The sequence below is a fragment of the Grammomys surdaster genome, unplaced genomic scaffold (genome assembly GCF_004785775.1).
Source record: "Grammomys surdaster isolate TR1022 unplaced genomic scaffold, NIH_TR_1.0 125953, whole genome shotgun sequence".
Classification (NCBI taxonomy): Eukaryota; Metazoa; Chordata; class Mammalia; order Rodentia; family Muridae; genus Grammomys; species Grammomys surdaster.
The window spans coordinates 1,811,807-1,832,125 of record NW_021620773.1 but is presented as its reverse complement, the minus strand read 5'-3'; the positions used below and the strand labels follow the sequence as shown (position 1 = coordinate 1,832,125).

General features: G+C 43.1%; 1 protein-coding gene and 1 non-coding gene across 11 annotated transcripts in view; both read left to right on the top strand.

Moving 5' to 3' along the window:
• Positions 1–20,319, top strand: part of Ppp6r2 (protein phosphatase 6 regulatory subunit 2) — a 68,056-nt gene that overhangs the window by 19,493 nt on the left and 28,244 nt on the right. For 2 of the 10 annotated variants that reach the window (XM_028753714.1, XM_028753720.1), the window contains exons 2-6: positions 4,784–4,910; positions 6,044–6,196; positions 8,640–8,722; positions 15,183–15,425; positions 18,967–19,153. In XM_028753714.1, the coding sequence (XP_028609547.1) occupies positions 15,199–15,425; positions 18,967–19,153 (414 nt within the window). In that variant the 5' untranslated portion in view covers positions 4,784–4,910; positions 6,044–6,196; positions 8,640–8,722; positions 15,183–15,198. Of the gene's footprint in view, positions 1–4,783; positions 4,911–6,043; positions 6,197–8,506; positions 8,539–8,639; positions 8,723–8,950; positions 9,145–11,867; positions 11,958–15,182; positions 15,426–18,966; positions 19,154–20,319 lie in introns of those variants that run through there. The other 8 variants (XM_028753715.1, XM_028753717.1, XM_028753722.1 and 5 more) reach the window with 8 other exon arrangements.
• Positions 10,226–10,331, top strand: LOC114609380. Its single transcript, XR_003709498.1, has one exon. It is a non-coding gene; the product is annotated as a U6 spliceosomal RNA (small nuclear RNA).

Genomic DNA, 20,319 nt, shown 5'->3' with positions numbered 1-20,319 from the left:
TCTCTCTCTCTCTCTCTCTCTCTCTCTCTCTCTCTCTCTCTCTCTCTCTCTCTCTCTCTCTTCCTCTGTTTTTTCCAGATACAATTTCTCTGTTATAGTTCTGGTTGTCCTGGAACTCACTCTGTAGACCAGGCTGGCCAGAGACTCAGAGATCCACCTGCCTCCCAAGTGCTGGAATTAAAGGTGTGCACCACAGCTGCCTGCCTTCATTTGTTCCTTCTATCCTTCTATTCCATTTGGATTCCTAGTGTAAGGATTGGTGCTGCCTACTTCAGTGTAGGTCCCCCCTTTTTTTTTTTTTAAGATTTATTTTATTTATATGAGTACATTGTCGCTGTCTTCAGACACACCAGAAGAGGGCATCAGATCCTATTATAGATGGTTGTGAGCCACCATGTGGTTGCTGGGAATTGAACTCAGGACCTTGGGAAGAGCAGTCAGTGCTCTTGACCTCTGAGCCATCTCTCCAGCCCCTTCAGTGTAGGTCTTAACTTAGTTAGTGTTCTCTAAAAACACACTCACAGACACAACCAGAGTGTGTTTTACTAATCCTGATCACCACAAGTCTATCCCTTGTCAACTTGATATCCAAATACATCTCTTTATAATATTCCACTTTTGGCTCCCAAAAGTCTCATGTTGACAGTATAATGCAAATCTATCTCTAAAAAAGGTCTGGTAGTTTTAATAGTTCTTTCCAGTGTTATTTAAAACTTCTAAATCCAAACCGTATTCTAAAACTCTGAAAATTCTTAGCTGTAAGTTCTGTAAAGTAAAAAAGTCGCATACTTTTAGTACATAGTAACATAGAGTAAATATTCTCAATAATGCCAAGTTTTCCAAATATTTCCAAAGGAAAGGAATTGGAGAATAGCAAGGACATATTGGACTAAAGTTGGTCAGGCCACAGTTAAGTCTTGTAGTTTTCTTACTTGGCTAGATGACTTAGTGCATAAAGACACTTGCTGCCAAACCTGACAGCTGAGCTTGATTCCAGGGACTCACGTACAAGCTGAATGGAGAGAGCTGATTACCACAAGTTATCTTCACCTTCACATGTATGCCACGGCATGTACACGTACACACATACACACACACATTTATGTGTGTACACAAACCCTGTAGCTCTATGACTGGCATTTGGAGCAAGTGGGTGGTGTAATGTGAGTTCCCAAGGTCCTGAACAGCCTTACTCCCATGGCCTTGCTGGTTATAACCACATGGTTTCTCGTGGGCTGGTCTGTTCACTTCCTGTAATTTTCCCCAGCACAGCACACATTCCATGCTGTGACAACTCTGACTTGTAGCGGTATTTCTTTATTTTATTTGTAATTATGTACATAGGAAGGAGGTATGTGTATGTGAGTGCAGGTCCTCATAAAGGCCAGAGGCTCAGATAGCCCCGGAGATACAGGTGTTGTGAGCTGCCAGATGTGGGAATTGAACTCGTGTCTTCTATAAGTATAGTATGTGCTCTTAACTGTAGAGCCATCGCTCTAGCCTTATTTATTTATTTACTTTACTTACTTACTGTGTAACCCATGGTGGCCTCAAACTCACTGTAATCCTCCTGCCTTAGTCTTGCCAGTTCCGGGAATACAGATATGAGTCACCACATCTGGCTCCTAGAGTCTCTATGGAATCTTGCCTTTTACAGCATTACGCATCACTCTTCCTGGGGACTTTCTTTGGGGATCCAGACCCTACCACACGTTGCCTGGCCTTCCAGATTTTTTTGAAACCAGAATGGAAGCCTCCATGATTCTGTGCCTTAGCGTTTCTATTGCTATGATGAAACACTATGACCAGTATGCAATATGGAGGGGAAAGGTTTTCTTTTGCTTACACTTCTGCATTATAGTTTATCACTGAACACAGGGCAAGAACCTGGAGGCAGGAGCTGCTGCTGATGTAGAGGTCATGGGGTGGTGCTGCTTCCTGGCTTACTCAGCCTGCTTTTTTATAGCACTGAGACTACCAGCCCTGAGCATGCTGTGGACAGTGGCCAGTCTATCACCAGCGTGGTCAGTAGCTGGTGCCCCTGGGACCATGGATGCAGTGTCTTCTGCGTGCTTAGATGACTGAGTATGCGGAAACGCTTTCCTAAGTGACTGCCTGAGTAGGATGCACCAGAGCTGTCTTTCAAAAGAGGCAAAACCTTTGTGCCTCAACTAAAGTGAGAGCAGCCTTCCTGTTGTCCTGATGCAAAATACTTGGCTTCTTTTTAAGTACCTTTGTCTTTTCAGCAGCCACACTTTCGCTGGCCCCAACTTTACATGTGGTGTTTTGCTGAGCAAACTGAAAGCTTTCAGGCCTTTCTTCTAGCTTGTGTTTGCTCATATTCACGCTGTGGACTTCTCTAAAAGCGGCCACCAGCACTCATGCTTCAGCTTGAATGCTAGGATGTTATAAAATTTACTTTGCTAGATTAACTTTGTAGTTAATCACTTTTTTAAAAGATCATGGTTTTGCCTTCTTCAGGTTCCTTCTTGATCCTATTGACCCAACTTTATGTTCTTTTTTTCTGTCTGTTTCCAAACAAACAAACAAGAAACAAAAAAAATCAAGAAATACAACTCCTCCTACAAAACAAAAATAAAAAATAAACAAGCAAAAGAACATTAAGACAAAAAAAATACGTCGGGCAGTGGTGGCACATGCCTTTAATCCCAGCACTTGGGAGGGAGAGGCAGGTGGATTTCTGAGTTCGAGAGTTCGAGGCTAGCCTGGTCTACAGAGTGAGTTCCAGGACAGCCAGGGCTACACAGAGAAACCCTGTCTCAAAAACAACAACAACAAAAAGACAAAAAAAAAAAAAGACAAAAAAATACTCAAAGCAAAATGAAACAGTAAGTCCACAGGGAATAGCTAATAAGTCCAGAAACAATAAGTTCACAGGGAATGGCTGGGATCTGCACCAAGAGACAGTCCCCAGGGAGTAGAGACAGGGTAGGAGGGGGGGCTCTTTCAGGTAGGCTGCTACAAGACTAAGAATAAAACCCAGAAAGATCAGCAGGGGGTGGGGGGGGACAGGAAGGATAGTGAAAATTACCTTCTGGTGTCCCAGCCTAGCATTGCCACTGGGAATCCCTGGTAAAAAGAGTTTCTGAGGATTGGTGGCTGACACAAAATGGAGATGGGCCAGAAGGGAAAGCGGTAAGCTGGATCTAAACCAAGAGGCCAAGTCCTTAGGAAATGGGTAGGTAGGGTGGGAGCCTCTGGAGAGAGGCTGTGGTATAAAGAGGAGGTCTGGAGAGACAAGAATGAAAGGGCAGGGAGACCCTGGGCCTGCATCAGGGACTAGAAGAAGCTCAATGGTTAGGAATTCTGGCTCCTCATCCAGAGGACCCAGATTCAACTCGTAGCACCCACATAGTAGCTCACAGCCATTTATAACTCCAGTTCCAGGGCATCCAATTCCCAGACATACATTCAGGCAAAATACCCATACATATTTAAACAAACAAACAAACAAACAAATAAAAACCTCAGCCTCCACACAGTCTCAGGGCACTGACAGAATATAGACAAAATTTTTCCCACAATGTAATACAAGTACCCTCTAACCCAGTTTCTAATATAGACACTGTTCCTGTATGAAACTGCTCTTTCATTCCCACACTCTTGTCAGGATTCTGACCTTCTGAGATCCCAGCAGAATTACCTAGCAATCTCAGCTTACAACATCCTAAGTTCTTTCTAATGTGTTTCTCCAAGCTGTTCCAAATACGTCAACAATCAAACCAGATTACCAACAATCAAATCAAATCTAGAGGCTTAAGAACCTCATTGTGGCTGGGCATGGTGGTACACACTTTTAATCCCAGCACTTGGGAGGCAGAGGCAGGTGGATTTCTGAGTTTGAGGCCAGCCTGGTCTACAGAGTGAGTTCCAGGACAGCCAGGACTACACAGAGAAACCCTGTCTCGAAAAACCAAAAAAAAAAAAAAAAAAAAAAAAAACAAAAAACCAAAGCAAAACCAAAGCAAAACATATAAACAACTTAAAAGGAGAAAGATTTATTTTGTTTCATAGATTGGGTGGTGTTATTCTTTCATAGTGGGGAGACCATGGCAGAGCAGAACAGTTTGCATCATAGGAGCTAGGAAGGATGGAAGAGAATGAGGGGAAGGAGGGATGGAAAGAAAAAGACAAAGAAAGAAATATATAGCTGTCAGCTAGCCTCTCCTTTTTTCTGTGTTATTCTTTTTCAGTCCTCAGCCTATTAGGTGGTATCAGCTATACATTCAAGGCAGATCTTCCTACTATAGTCAGTCATCTCTTGGGTGCCCTCAGACATGTCCAGAGGTGCGTTCTAGCTCTCCTGGGTGCTTCTCAGTCCCATCAAGATGACAATCACAATAATGGCTCTTGATTTCCTTTGTTTTCTTTTTTTTTTTTTTGTCTGACGTTTTCATTAGTGTGATAACAGTAGTTGTCAGCTACTTGACAAGATCTAGAGTCCCTTGGGCAGTGGTCGCGTCTGCAGGAGACTGACTACCCTAAATCCAGTGACTGAGGTGGGGAGGCCTGCCCACTGTGGGCAGCGCTATTCTGTCTACGGCAGACCTTAGACTGTATCAGACAGAGGAGACGGTGGGCTGAGTACCGGTGTTTTTTGACTAATTGCTTCAAATTCCTTTTGTACCACGAAGGGCCTGGAACTGAGAGCTAAACCAGCCCTCAAGTTGCTCTTGCATTTTATCACAGAATCAGGAAAAGAAATGAAGATGTAAAATTAACTCTATAAAAGAAAATTAAATACGTTTTCTTTTATTTCCAGGTAAACCAGCCAAAACTCTTCCCTGAATGAAAACACCTTTTTTAAAGTTGCATATATACAAAAGAAAAACCCAAATGCTTTTTATTTTGCCTGAATACAAGATTTAAACAAGGTATTGCCATAGGAGGTAAGGTGATCTTTTGAATTAAATTATAGTTTATTGTACAGGTTACTCAAATATAGTTTATAGATGGACATTTGAAGGTCAGATGACAGGACCTCACTATGTTGCGAAAACTGGTTGGTTGTTTTTGGTTTTAAGACAAGGTTTTACTGTGTTCCCTGTTGTGGACCTTGCTCTTTAGACCAGACAGACTTTGAATTCACTGAGATATACCTGCTTCTTGCCCGCCAAGTGCTGGGATTAAAGGTGTACACCCCCCACCCCCCATCACCCACCACCCCCACCTGGCTGCCAAAACTGTTCTTAAACTTATGATTCTCTGTGTCCTGAATGATGGGATTGCAGCTAAGCATCACAACACCTGGTTATTGTAGTTCTTGCCAGCATTTTTCTGTACTGTACATGAAGATAACACTCAGAGGGCGAGAGGAAGAGAGGGCACCGAGTGAGCCTTGTGACAGCTCTCTTTCACTTTGTACTACAGGAAGCAGTCGTTCTCCTGAGGAGAAAGCATGCTCTGGGCATTGTTTGCTTTTCTGTCGCTGTGATAAAAAAGCTTCGCTTTTCAAAAACAAAGCCATAAGTCCACAGATTTAAGAAGCATGTTTTATCCCAACCAATATGAATTAGAAAGAAAAAGGGCTGGCAATATGGCTTGATGGGTAATAGTACTTATTCCAAGAGCCAGATGACCTCAGTTTGATCCCTGGAACCCAGGTTGGAGGGACAGAATTGACCCCGAAAAGTTGTCTTGATCTCTAGATACGTGCAGTGGCATATATGCACCTGTGCTGACGCACAATAATGATAAAGCTTATTTGTTTATTTTTTAAATTGAGGGAAAGTTTTTCTATATAGCCCTGGCTGTCCTGGAACTCACTATATAGACCAGGCTGGCCTGGAACTCACTATATAGACCAGGCTGGCCTGGAACTCACTATATAGACCAGGCTGGCCTGGAACTCACTATATAGACCAGGCTGGCCTGGAACTCACAGTACCTGCCTCTGCATGGGCAACCACCATACTTGTAATTGATAAATTTTAAACAGTTAAAGTATAAAAAGGTAAGAGCTGATTTGTGGCTGGCTAGATGATGAGTTGCAGTTTAGATTCTAATTCTCTCTTGGCAACAGTCTCTGTCACAGAGCGTTCTGTTGGACTCTTTCATGGAACTATAGGATCCCATGGGCAACGCCTGTGTTTGAATCTTACCCTCCGTCTTCCAATTGTCACCCTGGGAAATAAAGAAGCAGAACTTGAGGCTCCTTCCATCCATTCACTGCTGGGTAAGCGTGTAGAAGGTATTGGCGGTATCTTGTTGTTCTTTACAGTCTGGAAGGAATCTCAAGGACAATAGTCAGAATGGGAAGATCAACCTGCTGTGTTGATATACTAAGTCCAAAGCTGGTTTATGGACAAGGTTGCTCTCAGTAGTAACCAGCAGGTCACCTATGGATAGATAGTTAAGCATCTCTATGGAAGACAGGGTGTAGAGACCACGCATGGTTTTTGACACCCGTAATCCCAGGATTTGAAAATCTGAGGTAAGATGATCACTGTAAGTTTAAGACCAGCTTGTACCACTTAGATAATACTTATATTAAAACAAAACAAAAGAAAATAAAACAGTAAAGTTTGAAAAAGAAATATTCAATAATTGGGCCTGCAAGATGGCACATCGGCTAAAGGCACCTGTGAATTTAAACAGATTAAACATATTGAAGACAGAATTAGTGAATTGTAATATGTATCTGAAAAATTATTCAGAGGTTGAACTGAGAGATGGGAATAGAGTTGAGATTAAGCACAAATAGAGATGACAATAAAAGGGGTGTCAGTGGGAAGCGGGGTCCCACTGTGAAACTAGGGACGAGGGAGGCGCGTCATTGCTCAAAGCATTATACATTTCAAACTTTTCAAAAACTTGTAAGACTTAGGTCCATAGATTTAAGAAGTATGCTGTACCCACTGGGCAGTGGTGGTGTGTTCACAGCTTCCGAGGAGGAGGGGAACAGTGCACAAATCCCCGGCAGAGAGCTGCCATCCTCCTCCTTGGGAGGTCTGGAACCCAAGCCCAGGGAGTGGCTGCCTGGGCTTTGGGCGTGTCTTCCCACTTCAGTTAACCTAAAGACACTCTCACAGTATGCCAGGGCCTTGTCTCCTACGAGATTCTAGATCCTGCTAGGAAACAGTACTAATCACCACACTGTCCTCCCATTTCTAATTTTTAAAAAAGTTTTATTTTCTGTGTATGAGTGTTTTGTCTGTACTGTGTGTATTCCTGGTGCCTTCAGATGTCAGAAGAGGACAAGGACATAGGACCCCTCAGAGGTGGAGTTACATACGGTTGTGAGCCACCATGTAGGTGCAGGAGCTCCAACCCAGGTCCCCTGCAAGAGCAACTAGTGCTCTCTTAACCACTGAGCCGTCTCTTCAGCTTCTCTTTCTAGAATTTTGTTCTTGTTGTTTGTTTTTTGAGATAGGTTCTCTCTAAGTAGCTTTGGCTGTCCTGGAACTTGCTTGCTGTATAGACCAGGCTGACCTTGAACTCAGAGAGAGCTACCTGCCTCTGCCTTCCAAATGCTGTGATTAAATTTATGTACCACCCTGCCGTTTCTAAAATTGTGTTATTTATAAATGTTATACTGGAGCTAGGCATGGTGGTGTACTTTCAAGAGGCTGAAGTGGGAGAACTGTCTGAGCCCCAGAGTTTTATGATCAGTCTGAGCACATAGTGAGACCGCATCTCAAACAAATGAAACAAGCAAAACAAAACCCACCAAGTTGTTAATGGGATCATAGGATGCAACCTTTTGGAAATGATTTACATTGCCCAGTAATAATTTTTTAGACACTTAACAGGTTTTTTCACTCTCCAGTATTTCCTCTGTGGAGCCAGGACTATAACTCAGCAGAGTGCTTGCCTAACATGAACAAAAGCCCTGGATTTGAGCTCCACTCAGCTGCAGGGAGGCAGAGGCAGAAAGACTAGGAGGAGGTCAAGGTGATTCTCAGCTACACAGTAAGTTTGAGGTTATTCTGGCCAACAGGACACTTTATCTCAAAACCAAATTTTTCCCAATCCTAAAACATTTATTCCACTTACATGAACTTAACACATATGTTCTTACAGTGGTGCTTGGAGTTGTACATAAAATTTTCATATGACATTAAACAAAGCTAGCCATCACTTAAAGTTATTTCCTTGTTAACTGTTTCTACAGCATATGCACATTAGGCAAGAAAATAAGGAAAGATTCATAAATTTTTATGTCTTTCTTGCATGGGACCATGTTAGTCTGGCTTTAGTATATGTGTTACTAAAGTGAACATAGATAGGTCTTTTTAGTACTCATTTTCTCATGAGGATTAGGGTTATAGCTTGCATTTTGAAGGCTGTCCAAGTGGATCCCAGCTTTCCCCACCCCCTTTTTGGTTAGCACACAAAGAAATTAATTTTATTATTTGATTCTAGCTTTGTTGTTGTTTTTATGGTTTTGTTTTGTTTTGTTTGATACAGGATCTCACTATGTAGTGCTGGCTGTCCTAGAACTCACTATGTAGACCAGACTAGCGTCAAACTCACAGAGATCTGCTTGGCTCTGTCTCCTGAGTACTGAGATAAAAGGTGTGCTCTGATGTTATTCTAGCTTTTGACTGTTACAAATTAAGCTGCTACCAACATTTATGTGAAGGTTTTTGTGTGAATTTAAGTTTTTGTTTTCCTAGGATCAATGTCCAGGGCCAAGGCAGTTTTATTTGTATGGATTTCTGTTTACTGCTGCATTATAGAGGTTGCAGAATCCCTTAAGGTTTGTATGTTTATCATGCTTAGATATTTTCTTTCTTACCTGTATATGACAGTGCCTCTTAATGTTTTGTTTTCTTTTTTTGCCTTAAAGTTACTTTATCAAATAGTAACATTGAATCTCAGCTTTTGGTTTATATTTGCCCACTGTGTGTTTCAGTTGTCATATTTCTGCGTCTTTCAGTTATTAAAATATGTATCTTTTGTTTGTTTGTTTATTTGTTTGTTTAAGACAAGGTCTCTCCGTGTATCCCTGCTGTTGTGGAACTCATTCTGAGGTCTAGGCTGCTTGAACTCAGAAATCTACTTTCCTCTGCCTCCCAAAAGTGGTACCAAAAGTGTGTGCCACAACACCTGGCTAAAGTATATTGTTTATAGTGAACATTGTTGAAATGTTTATATCCAGTCTGAGAGACTTTTCCATCGGTAAGTTTATCTCATATATGGTCACTGATGTTAGTGCTGTCTGTCATTTTATTTACTGTTTCCTACTGACAGATTCTCCAGTTTTGTTTTCTTTTCTTATTTCCTATTTTTGTTGACAAGATTATGGGAGATGTTTCATTTTGGCCTTTTTATTGCTATTTTCTTAGTTATGTATTCCCTTTGTCATGGATACTAAGAGATTTAGTAATAGATATAATTCCACTTACATGGTTTTTATTTATTCTCTTTTCCCAATAACATAGCCCCCTTTCATTGCCATATCAACAGGAAGAGAAATGCCTATTGAACATAATTCTGGCCACATAAATGGCTATGTTCAAAGGAATGAATTTTTAGTTGATAGAGTAATAAAATGTTATTGGGTGTGGTAGTATGCATCTGCAATCCTAGACATTTTTGGAGGCTGAAGCAGAAGAATTTTGAGTTTGAGGCCAACCTTGGCTATACTGTATAAACCAATCTTTAAAAAAAAAAAAAAAGACCAAAACCAAACAAAATATAGATTACTTGAGATGAACATGATGGGCCAGTTGTTATTGTTTTGCTGGTTTTAAGTCGTGTGGATTTTGTTGTCGTTTCTCCTCCAACCTCTCTTTTTCTGAGACAAGCTCTCTGTATGTAGCCTTGGGATAGAACTGGCCATGAGGATTAGGCTAGTCACTCTGTAGACCAGGCTGACCTTGAACTCAGAGATCCACCTGCCTCTGCCTCCCAAGTACTGGGATTAAAGGCGTGTGCCACCACCGCCAGGCTCAGGCCCATAGTTAGTTTTATGTCACCTTGACATAAGCTAGAGGCATTTGAGAAGAGGGAACTTCAATTGAGAAAATGCTTCCACCAGACTGGCCTGTGGGGCATTGTTTTGATTGATGTGGGAGGGCCCAGCTCCCTGTGGGCTGGTGGTTCTGGGTGCTATAAGAAAACAGGTTGAGCAAGCCATGAGGAGCACGCCACTAAAGAGCGGTCCAGCACAGCCTTCAGCTTCAGTTCCTGCCTTGAGTTCTTGCCCTGACTTCCTTTAATGATAGATTATGATATGGAAGTATAATCGAAAATAAACGTGCCCGCTTCGGCAGCTCATATTCTAAACTTGGAGCGGCACAGAGAAGATTAGCATGGCCCTGTGCACGGATGACACGCAAATTCGTGAAGCGTTCCATATTTAAAACAAAGAAGAAGAAAATAAACTCTTGCCACTCTAATTTGCTTATGGTCATGGTGTTTTGTCACAACAGTAGAAACTCTAAGATGGACTGGTACCAGGCCATGGAGTATTGCAGTGACAGTCCTGACCATGTGTTTTTGAGAGATTTGAACTTTGGGTTGTGTATTAGATGGTTTTGTGTGTCAACTTGAAACAAGTTAGAGTTGTCAGAGAGGAAGGAACTTCAGTTGAGAAACTGTCTCTATGAGATCCAGCTGTAAAGCATTTTCTTAGAACTATTGATCAATAGGGGAGGGCCCAGCACATGGTGGGTGGTGCCATACTAAGTCTGGTGTCCAATTCTATAAGAAAGCAAGCTGAGCAAGCCATGGGAAACAGGTCAGTAAGCAGCATCCCTCCATGGCCTCTGCACTAGCTCCCTCCTCTAGGTTCCAACCCTGCTTGAGTTCCAGTTCTAACTTCCTCCAGTGAGGACTATGATCTGGAAGTGTAAGCCAAATAAACCCTTTCCCCTCCAACTCACTTTTTGGTCATGGTGTTTCATCACAGCAATAGAAACCCTAAGGCAGGCTGGAAAGGCTGTCGAGTTCTCAGTGCTCTGTGGGTTGTTCTCCAGGAACTCAGAAGATAATGCCGAGAGTGATCACTACCAGTGACGTGGCCTGCTTTGTGGGGTTTCAGAGGGAAGCAGAGACTCAAGGCCATTTATGTAATGTTTCGGATTAAGAATCTGTGGTTCTGGTCAGCAGGTGCTAAAGAATTGGCTATAATTAACAAGAGACCTTACTTTGAAATGAAACCTTTGTTTTGATGGTAGAAATTGATGCTGGTTAGCCAGAGCTGAGAAGTTAGTGGTGATTAAGAAGAGACCAGTATCTGGGTAGTGGTAGTGCACACCTTTAATCCCAGCACTCGGGAGGTAGAGGCAGGTGGATCTCTCTGAGTTCAAGGTCAGTCTGGTCTACAGAACAAGTTCCAGGACAGCCAAGATATACAGAGAAACCCTGTCTCAAAAAACCAGAAGGGAGAAAGAAGGAAAGGAAGGAAGGAAGGAAGAAAGAGAAAAAGAAAGAAAGAAAAAGCCTGGCAGTGGTGGCTCACACCTTTAATCCCAGTACTTGGGAGGCAGAGGCAGGCGGATTTCTGAGTTAGAGGCCAGCCTGGTCTACAGAGTGAGTTCCAGGACAGCCAGGGCTACACAGAAAAACCCTGTCTCGAAAAAGAAAGAAAGAAACAAAGGAAGAAAGAAAGAAAAAAAGAAAGAAAGGAAGGGAGGAAAAAGAAACAGAGAGAGGAAAGAAGGAAGGAAGGAGAAGAGAGGAGAAGAGAAAAGAGACCAGTAGCATTTAGAATTGTAAATCTGAGAGTTTTTTCCTGAATGTCATCATTCAGACACTGGTATAGAGAGAGCTGAGGCTGTGCCTGGGCACATAAGAAAACAAACCGAGTAAACCAGCATGGAGTGAGCCAATAAGCAATGTTTCTCTGTGGCTCCTGCATCAGTTCCTGCCCTGACTTCTAATGGACTGTAACCTGGAAATGAAATCTGAAAAAGACCCTTTTCTTCCAAAATTATGTATGATCATGGTGCTGTATCACAGCAGTAGAAACTCTAACTAACACTCAGGTAAATAATCCTAGCCTTTATGTTACCCCCAGATTCCCTCCCGTCATAGTGTGTTATTCTCTGCCTTATCCCTGGCCCTGAGCAGCCTCTGCTCTCCTTGCCTTTGGTCTGCTTTATACTTTCTGACTTCCATATAAATGGAGCTGTTGGCCTTCTTGCCCTGTCACTCCCTGTGCTATGCTTGTTCTATGCAGGGAGAAAGGGTCTGTTATATGGGGAGGTGACTCACCTGTTTCCTGTGTGTAATGACTTGTGACTCAGGTGGCTCAGTTTTGTATAAATGTAGGATTTAAATTTTCTTATGTTGGCCCTGAGAGTAGAACTGGTCAATCACATGGTAAGAGTATGCCTAACTTTATAAAGAGCTGTCAGATTCCTTTCAAAGTGGTTGTGCCACATTGGTGTTCCCTTCCTGGAAGTGGCTAGGAGTCAGTTGTTGAACATCTCATCAGCTCCTGGGTGGCTTTGTGATGGCAGCTGTAGAAGGTATATGTGGACCCTCACTGCAGTCACTGTTGACTGATAGTGGTGACCCTAGTGTAATCTACTTACTGGCTGGCATTTCGTTTTGAGATAGGATCTTACTCTGTTGCCAAGGATGGCTTCAAATTCATGGTCATCCTGCCTCAGCATCCCAAATTCTGGGATAAAAGGTGCAAATTAGCATCTGTATCTTTATATCTTTTTTTTTTTTAAAGATTTATTTATTTTATGTATATGAGTACCCTGTCATTACCTTCAAACCCACCAGAAGAGGGCATCAGATCCCATTACAGATGGTTGTAAGCCATCATGTGGTTGCTGGGAATTGAACTCGGGACCTCTGGAAAAGCAATCAGTGCTCTTAACTGCTGAGCCGTCTCTCCAGCCCTCTTTATACCTTTTAAAATGAAGAATCTCTGTTTTGTTTGTTTGTTTTTTGAGACAGGGTTTCTCTGTGTAATAGTCCTAGCTGTCCTGGAACTCTCTCTATAGACCAGGCTGGTTTCTAACTCACAGAGATTTACCTGTCTCTGACTCCTGAGTGCTTGAATCAAAGGCATGCTTTACCACTGCTCGGCTATGAATAATGTTTAGCATGTCTTATGAACTTCCAAGTTTTGTTTTATTTTTTTTTAAAACACTTTGTCACATTATTTTTTGTTACTGATTTGAGGTAGTCTCACCATGATGTCTTGCTAATCTGGAACTCCTTATGAAGATCAGGCTGGCCTTGAACTCACAGAGATCCATCTGCCTTTGCCTCCCAAGCGCTGGGATTAAAGACATTCACTACTGTGTCTGGAGAATATTACATTTATTATGTTCTCTCTCTCAGTGAGAGTGTGTGTGTGTGTGTGTGTGTGTGTGTGTGTGTGTATGCTCTTGTGCATGTCCTTTCAAGTACTTGCTTTGATTTGCATACAGCTATCAGAGGACAATTTATTGGAATGACCCTCTCTTTTTACTGTACAGGGTCCAGAGATTAAATTCACATTGTCCAGTGTGGTGACGCCTTTAGTTACTCAGTCATCTTGCTATGGCCTTTCCTTTCTACCTCCTGCCTCTGTAATGCTGGGAAACAAACCTAAAGGCCTTTTATTTGGTGTTACCACTGTGCTATATCCCCAGCCTCCAAAACACTGTCCTCTAGAATTTCAAGTTGTAGATTTTATGATTAAACCTGTGATGTATATCATGCTAATTTGGGGTCTGGTGTGAAGTAAGGATTGAGCTTCAGGGTTTTTTTTTAATGTATATTTTGTTTTCTGGCATAATATGTTGAAAAAGGCTACACACATACACACATACTTTTCTCCATTTTTTTGATTTTGTACATTTATTGAAGATCAACTGAATATATGTTGGTGTCAGAGGCCGCTGTGTTAGGACTTCACAGGTAGCTCAGATTCACAAACAAACAAACAAACAAACAGAAGAACTGCAGCCAGCTGTTTAGTTTTTTTCATTTAGGGTTTATTTTAGCACCAGGTGTGGTGAACACACATTTTTATTCTCAGCATTTGGGGGGAAAGGCAGATGTCCCTCTGTGAGTTTGAGGTCAGTCTGGTCTACAGAATGAGTTCCAGGCCAACTAGAGCCACACAGTAAAATTCTGTCTCAAAGAATTATTATAGATAATCATTTTTTGCCTATATGCATGTCTGTATACTATGTATGTCCAGTGGCTATACATGTCAGAAAATGGCATTATTTCCCCTGTGACTGGAGTTACAGACTGGTGTGAGTCATAGTTTGGGTACTAGAAACTGATCTCCAGAGCCTCTGGTCAGCAGCTAGGACTCTTAACTACTGAGCCATCTCTTTAGCCACAGTCTTTTAGATTTTTTTAAAAGTAAAAATACTAAGTAAGATAAGCCCCTCAGATTTTATTATAATTTTTTAAATAACTTCCTATGACATTAAAAAAAATTGATAATTTAGACCAGTGAGATGGCTTGCTGGGTTAGGGCTGATGATTTAAGCTCAGGCCGTGGAACCCACATGATGGAAAGTAAGAACTGACTCCCACAGGTTGTCCTCTGACCTCCACATGTACACTTTACTGGGTGAGTGTGTGCATCCATGTACACATACACATAAATAAATGAAAATAAGAATAATTTTAAAAGATCTATCACTTGAAGATAAGCTTTAGCTTTGTTGAAGATGAAGCTTCATGTTTTCTTTTTGTTATAAGAACAGTAAAAACTGTTTAGCTAACTTGCTGTAACCTGCACACTGACAGTGAGCCTCGTCTGGGTGTGACAGCACAAGCTGGAAGGAGGGCTGGGAGGCAGTACACTGAGGGGCTAGATGGCAGATGACCACAGAAAATGGCAGGATCAAGCAAAAAGTGGTGTCTTTTGTTTGGCTTCCAAGATATAGGCTCTGAGAGTATACCAGGAATACATGTCCAGTGTTCACTCAGGAGGGATTAGACACTGGGAGGATGGGTTTCTGGTTTGAGTTAACCTTTTCAGGATGGAGAGACATTCCTGGTGCTGATACTTGGGAGACAGATGTGTGGGCCTTACAGAGCCATGATCAAAATGAGAGCCCCTAGGACCTAAGCACTGTAGGTGGGGGAGAAGGTAGGTCAGATACGGGGAACACAGAGTCTGTGGGTCACAGAGGACAGGGACCCCAGGGTTGCTTGTGTGTACCTTGGGGATGAGCCTCTTGGACTTTAGTATAGCATGGCTGAGAGTGGGAGGAGTGAGTGTCTTTTGTCCTTGCTTGCAGCTCTGTGACCGCCATCATGTTCTGGAAATTTGACTTGAACACCACGTCCCACGTTGACAAGCTCCTTGACAAGGAACATGTGACACTGCAGGAGTTAATGGATGAAGATGACATCTTGCAAGAGTGTAAGGCTCAGAACCAGAAGCTGCTGGACTTCCTGTGCAGGCAGCAGTGTATGGAGGAGCTAGTGAACCTCATCACACAGGATCCACCCCAGGACATGGAAGAGAAGGTCCGATTCAAGTATGTACTGAGGCTGTCAGGGAGGCTGTGCTTAATGTCTGAGGACAGCTGGACTCGGGGCATCACCCCACAAGAAAGGAGGAGGCTTTGTACAGTTTGTTGGTTGTTGGTGAGGTTTAAGAGTTTTGAATCTCTTGTGTATGTGTTTTCTCATTCTGAGTTGTAAATGAGTTCATATTAAGTCATCATGTGTTGGAACAATTGAGTGACACTGCTGAAAGGCCCCGTGATAAATGGGTACCTGAGACTGCAGTGTTGTGCCACGTTGTTAGAGTTGGCAGGTACCTTAGAGGTTTGATGTCTGACGTCTGAGCCCCAGGGAATGTTTGCTTTTAGGGTGTTTAGTTAAGAGGAGGACGTCATACTAAACCTTTAGAAATTTTTCCTGGAATGTTTTGGTTCCAGTTAGAGCAGGATGTTGGGAGGTGACAAAAGGGAAGGGACAGTGTCATCACAGGATGGTTGGAGCTTTGAGGAAGTGCAGCCTGAAGTGGGAGGACAGCAAGAGGGATAAGTCAGGCCACACCTTCAGGCCTAGGTTTGGCTTCCTGAATAGGCCACATGGTCCATAGTGTTTCCGGGGACAGTTAAGGACAGTTAACACAACAGACAGATCTAGGTGCTTATGAGGAAGTCCACTGTACACAGGTATGGTAGGAAGGTCTTGGAATAGGATCAGTAAGTCATGATGTGCAGTTTGTCAGTCCTTCCAGCCTCTCCTCCCCTAGCCTATGACACAGAGACTCGCTGTGTTCACATACTGCTGTGACTTTCACAGCTTGCCAAGTGCTAGGATCCCAGACCCGTGTTTGGCAGCTTTTACATTTTTAAATGTTTGAAAAATTAAGAGAGAATACTTTGTTACACATGGTGATGATCTTTTTGGTTCATTGGCATGCCACACTAATCCATATACAATCGGAGTCCAGTCACAAAAGAGACTCGAAAAAATATGTTTAATCTGGCCCTTCACAACAAATCTTTGCTGACCTTTATCCCTTGGAAGAAGGGCTGGATGGCGAGGCAGCCTGTGGGGGGCTGTCAGTACTTCCTCCATGGTAGTCAGTCTGTCTCTGACAGGGGAATCACATGATAGAAAGAGCAGAGGCCTGCTCTCAGATGAGCCATGGCTTCATGGATAGGGTAACCAGAGCAGGAGGCTGTCATGGTCTCAGTATCAACTAGTCACAGCCTACCTGCCATCTTTCTTCATGTGTCTCCCAGTTTAGGTGACACATTAGAACAAAGTGACAGAAGAGAGGATAGTTAAGGGGCCAAGACAGGGATTCTCAGGATAGCACTAATGACTTGGGAGCCTTGCTGAGTCAGAGTCAGAGATTACTGTTGCATGAGCACTAAGCTGAGGCAGAGACGGGAGTGAGGAAACGCATGGCTCTCGGGAACCTGACACGTGGTGAGCAGGTGGACAGCAGATTCATCAGCTCGGCTGAGGGCTGCACGTCCACAGTAATGTAAACATGCATATGGTATTTGGCCTGCGTGCACACCTTCAGCCCTCTGGAGTTGTGTGACTTAAACCTTCACTGCTCTGTGAGCATCTGAGGTTCTGCTTGATCTGCTCCAGTATGATCCCTTCTTCTTTCCTTCCCGTCCATGCCTGGTATGCCGTGCGGTGACTCACTTCAGAGCGTCCTGTGTGCCAGACACTAGGAGGGCACTCTGCTACAATGGTTTTTGCAACTAGATGTTCTTCTTGCCTTCTTATCTCAGCATACTTGAATAGGAGCAGAAAGGACCAGGCTAGCCTGATCTACATAGTAAGTTCCAGACAGCCAGGGCTATGTAGAGAGATCCTATTCTCTGTGTAGACAAGATGACTTCCCTGGGCTCTGAAAATGTCTCAAAATGCTGTCTGTACTTTGCTTCATCACCTCATAGAATTTGAGTTCTCATACTGCCCCAGTGTGTTGTATCTTGTTTGGATCCTATGGAGTATCACTGTTGTCTTCACTGCGGCTGTCCTGGCCCTCTTCCTGCTCTCTCTGGTCTCCCTGTCCCCAGTGGCCATGTGTTATCCCCTACACTAAACGCTTGTGCAGGGTTACAGCAATCCCATGAGGTGGGGCCCTGGCTGCCTCACTTCACAGACAAGGCTAGAGAGGTTAGCCAGGAAGAAGTAATCTCAGAACTGACTTATTTTATAGGTTCCCTCCCAAACCCAGCCTATGGGGCCTGAACACTGACCATGCTATTGTCCTGTCCAAAGGCCTGCTTGTCTTGTAGTCCTGCTGGGCCTCTGTGACTCACAGACCCTTTATGGCTCTGAAGGCTGCTCCTTCCTTGTCAGGCTGAGAAGGAGTGCCTACATCCCATAGCCAGTGGAGAACTGTTTGTTTCTGGGGCATTGATTGTCTTCTATCTTGTGTGTACCAGCTGCTAACAAGAAAGAGCCTGGAATCACACATACTGGGCTAAGGGTTACTTTGTCATCATTTTTTTTTTTTTTGGTTTTTCGAGACAGGGTCTCTCTGTGTAGTCCTGGCTGTCCTGGAACTCACTCTGTAGACCAGGCTGGCCTCGAACTCAGAAATCCGCCTGCCTCTGCCTCCCAAGTGCTGGGATTAAAGGCGTGCGCCACCACTGCCCGGCCTTTGTCATCATTTTTATCAAATGAGAAGTACATTTGCACAAACTAGCATTTCTTCATAGTGAACTCTTTGCCCGTGTCTCACAGCTCTGATGCTGTTCATAGCTGCAGGCAGTTTTCTTCAGTTTAGAACATGTGGGTCTGTGCTTACTGATTTGAAGGCACAGGAAGTGGGGAGAGGAGCAGTTTTCCAAGGAGGACTGGGACTCGACCTCACTGACAGTCAGCAAGGAGGCAGATAAGCATGACCCACAGAGAATCCAGGAACAAAGGAAGATTGTTTAAGTCTGGTCTGGTAGGTCGTACACACCTGTAATCATAGAGCTTGGGAAGTAAAGGCAGGAGGAGGAGGCTGTCAGGGTCAGCCTTAGGACATAATGAATTTACGGCAGGCTACAGGAAATTCTGTTTGTTTGTTTGTTTTTAAAATAAAATTATTTACAGAATGGAAGTAGAGTCAGAAAAAAATGTAGACTATCAGAGTATAGGATATATGGAGGCCATAAAAGAAGGATTACAAACTTTGAAGTCCAATGGTTAGAGGTTCAAGTTGTCCCAAGTGTCATGTTCACTCTGTTCTGAGGGATGTTCAGTAATTTGCTCTTTTCACATGGGTCTGCTTCCTTTTCCTTTTAAAACTGTGTTTATTTTGGATTGTGTGTCTGCATGTGTCTATGTGAGAGTGGGCCATGTTTGTGGGTACCTGGAAACTGGAGATGTTAGATCCCCTAGAGCGTTAGGTGGTTCAGCCATCCAATATGGACACTGGGAATTGAACTTAGGTCCTCAGGAAGAGCAGTACATACTCTTAACCACTGAGATGCCTCTCCAGCCCTGTCATGTGTCTGCCCTAAGCATCAGTTTACTTAAACAGCTTCCTGAGAGTTGGAGAAGTCTAATTTCACATCCAGTACTTGGACTGTGCCCTTTTAGATATCCAAACACAGCCTGTGAGCTTCTGACTTGTGATGTGCCACAGATCAGCGACAGACTAGGCGAGGATGAGAGTCTGCTGAACCTTCTGTATGACTTCTTGGACCAGGAGCCGCCACTCAACCCTCTGCTTGCCAGTTTTTTCAGCAAAACCATTGGCAATCTTATTGCAAGGAAAACTGAACAGGTAATGATGTGTGAAGCTAAATGTATTGGACAAGCACTGTTGACACTGTGAAGCTGTCACCAGGCTCCTGGGATAGTATTTTGTTAGCTTAACAGAACACAGATGAGCACTGTGGGTGGCCGATGTGTGACCGTAGTGTAAGTAGAGCGGCTTTCCACAGAGCTCTCTGGTAGCCAGCTCTGGAACAAGCAGCACTTCTTGCCCTCCCTGGGTGCTTTGCAAGCCCCATATCAGGCATAAACATGAGGTCCTATAATACACCTCCACTGTGGTGGGATCTGGAACATCTACATTTTGGAGTCTTTGTGAGTAGCATGTCTGTGTGTCCAGAACAGTGATTGCTGTAAAGCAAACAAAACTTAATGTTGGAATGGGGCTTTTGTGGGTAAAGAAACTCGTATTTCTCTGGTAGCACTGTCCTTCTCCTGTCATGTTTAACCTTGTGTGAGTGTGGCTGTGCGTGGGGAGTGCAATGGTAGTCCGTGCCTCCTGCTGGCATCAGTGGCTGTCTAGTCACTTCACTTACCCATCCCCAGTGGATAGTTTCAGCACACAGCTTAGATGTCAGATGATTTCTTGTTTAATATTGTAGTATGTGTTTAAATTATAAGGACTTTTTTCTTTTTAATATTGATAGGTATTATTATATTTCTGAAATATTGGCTGTAATTTTTTGGCCCCATAAAATATCCATTTACCAAACAAACATATTTTGTCTATGTCTTGAATCCTTGGACTGCAGAGGAGGGCTGTCTAATCTCACATTCGCTTTGAAACAGCAGAGATGAAGAGTGGTAGTGCTATGTGTATGTGTGTGTGTCTGTGTCTGTCTGTGTATGTATATATGTACGTCTGTGTGTATGTGTGAGTATGTGTATATGTATATATGTGCATCTGTGTGTGTATGTGTGCACACGTGTGTCTGTGTGTCTGTGTCTGTGTGTGTATCTGTCTTTGTATGTATATATGTACATCTGTGTGTATGTGTATGTATATATATCTGTGTATCTGTCTATATGTGTCTATGTATGTATGTGTGTGTGTGTTTGTGTATGTGTGTGTCTGTGTATGTGTGAGTGTGTCTGTGTGTCTGTATCTGTGAGTATCTATGTGTGTGTCTGTGTCTGTGAGTGTGTGTGTTTGTGTATGTGTGTGTCTGTGTATGT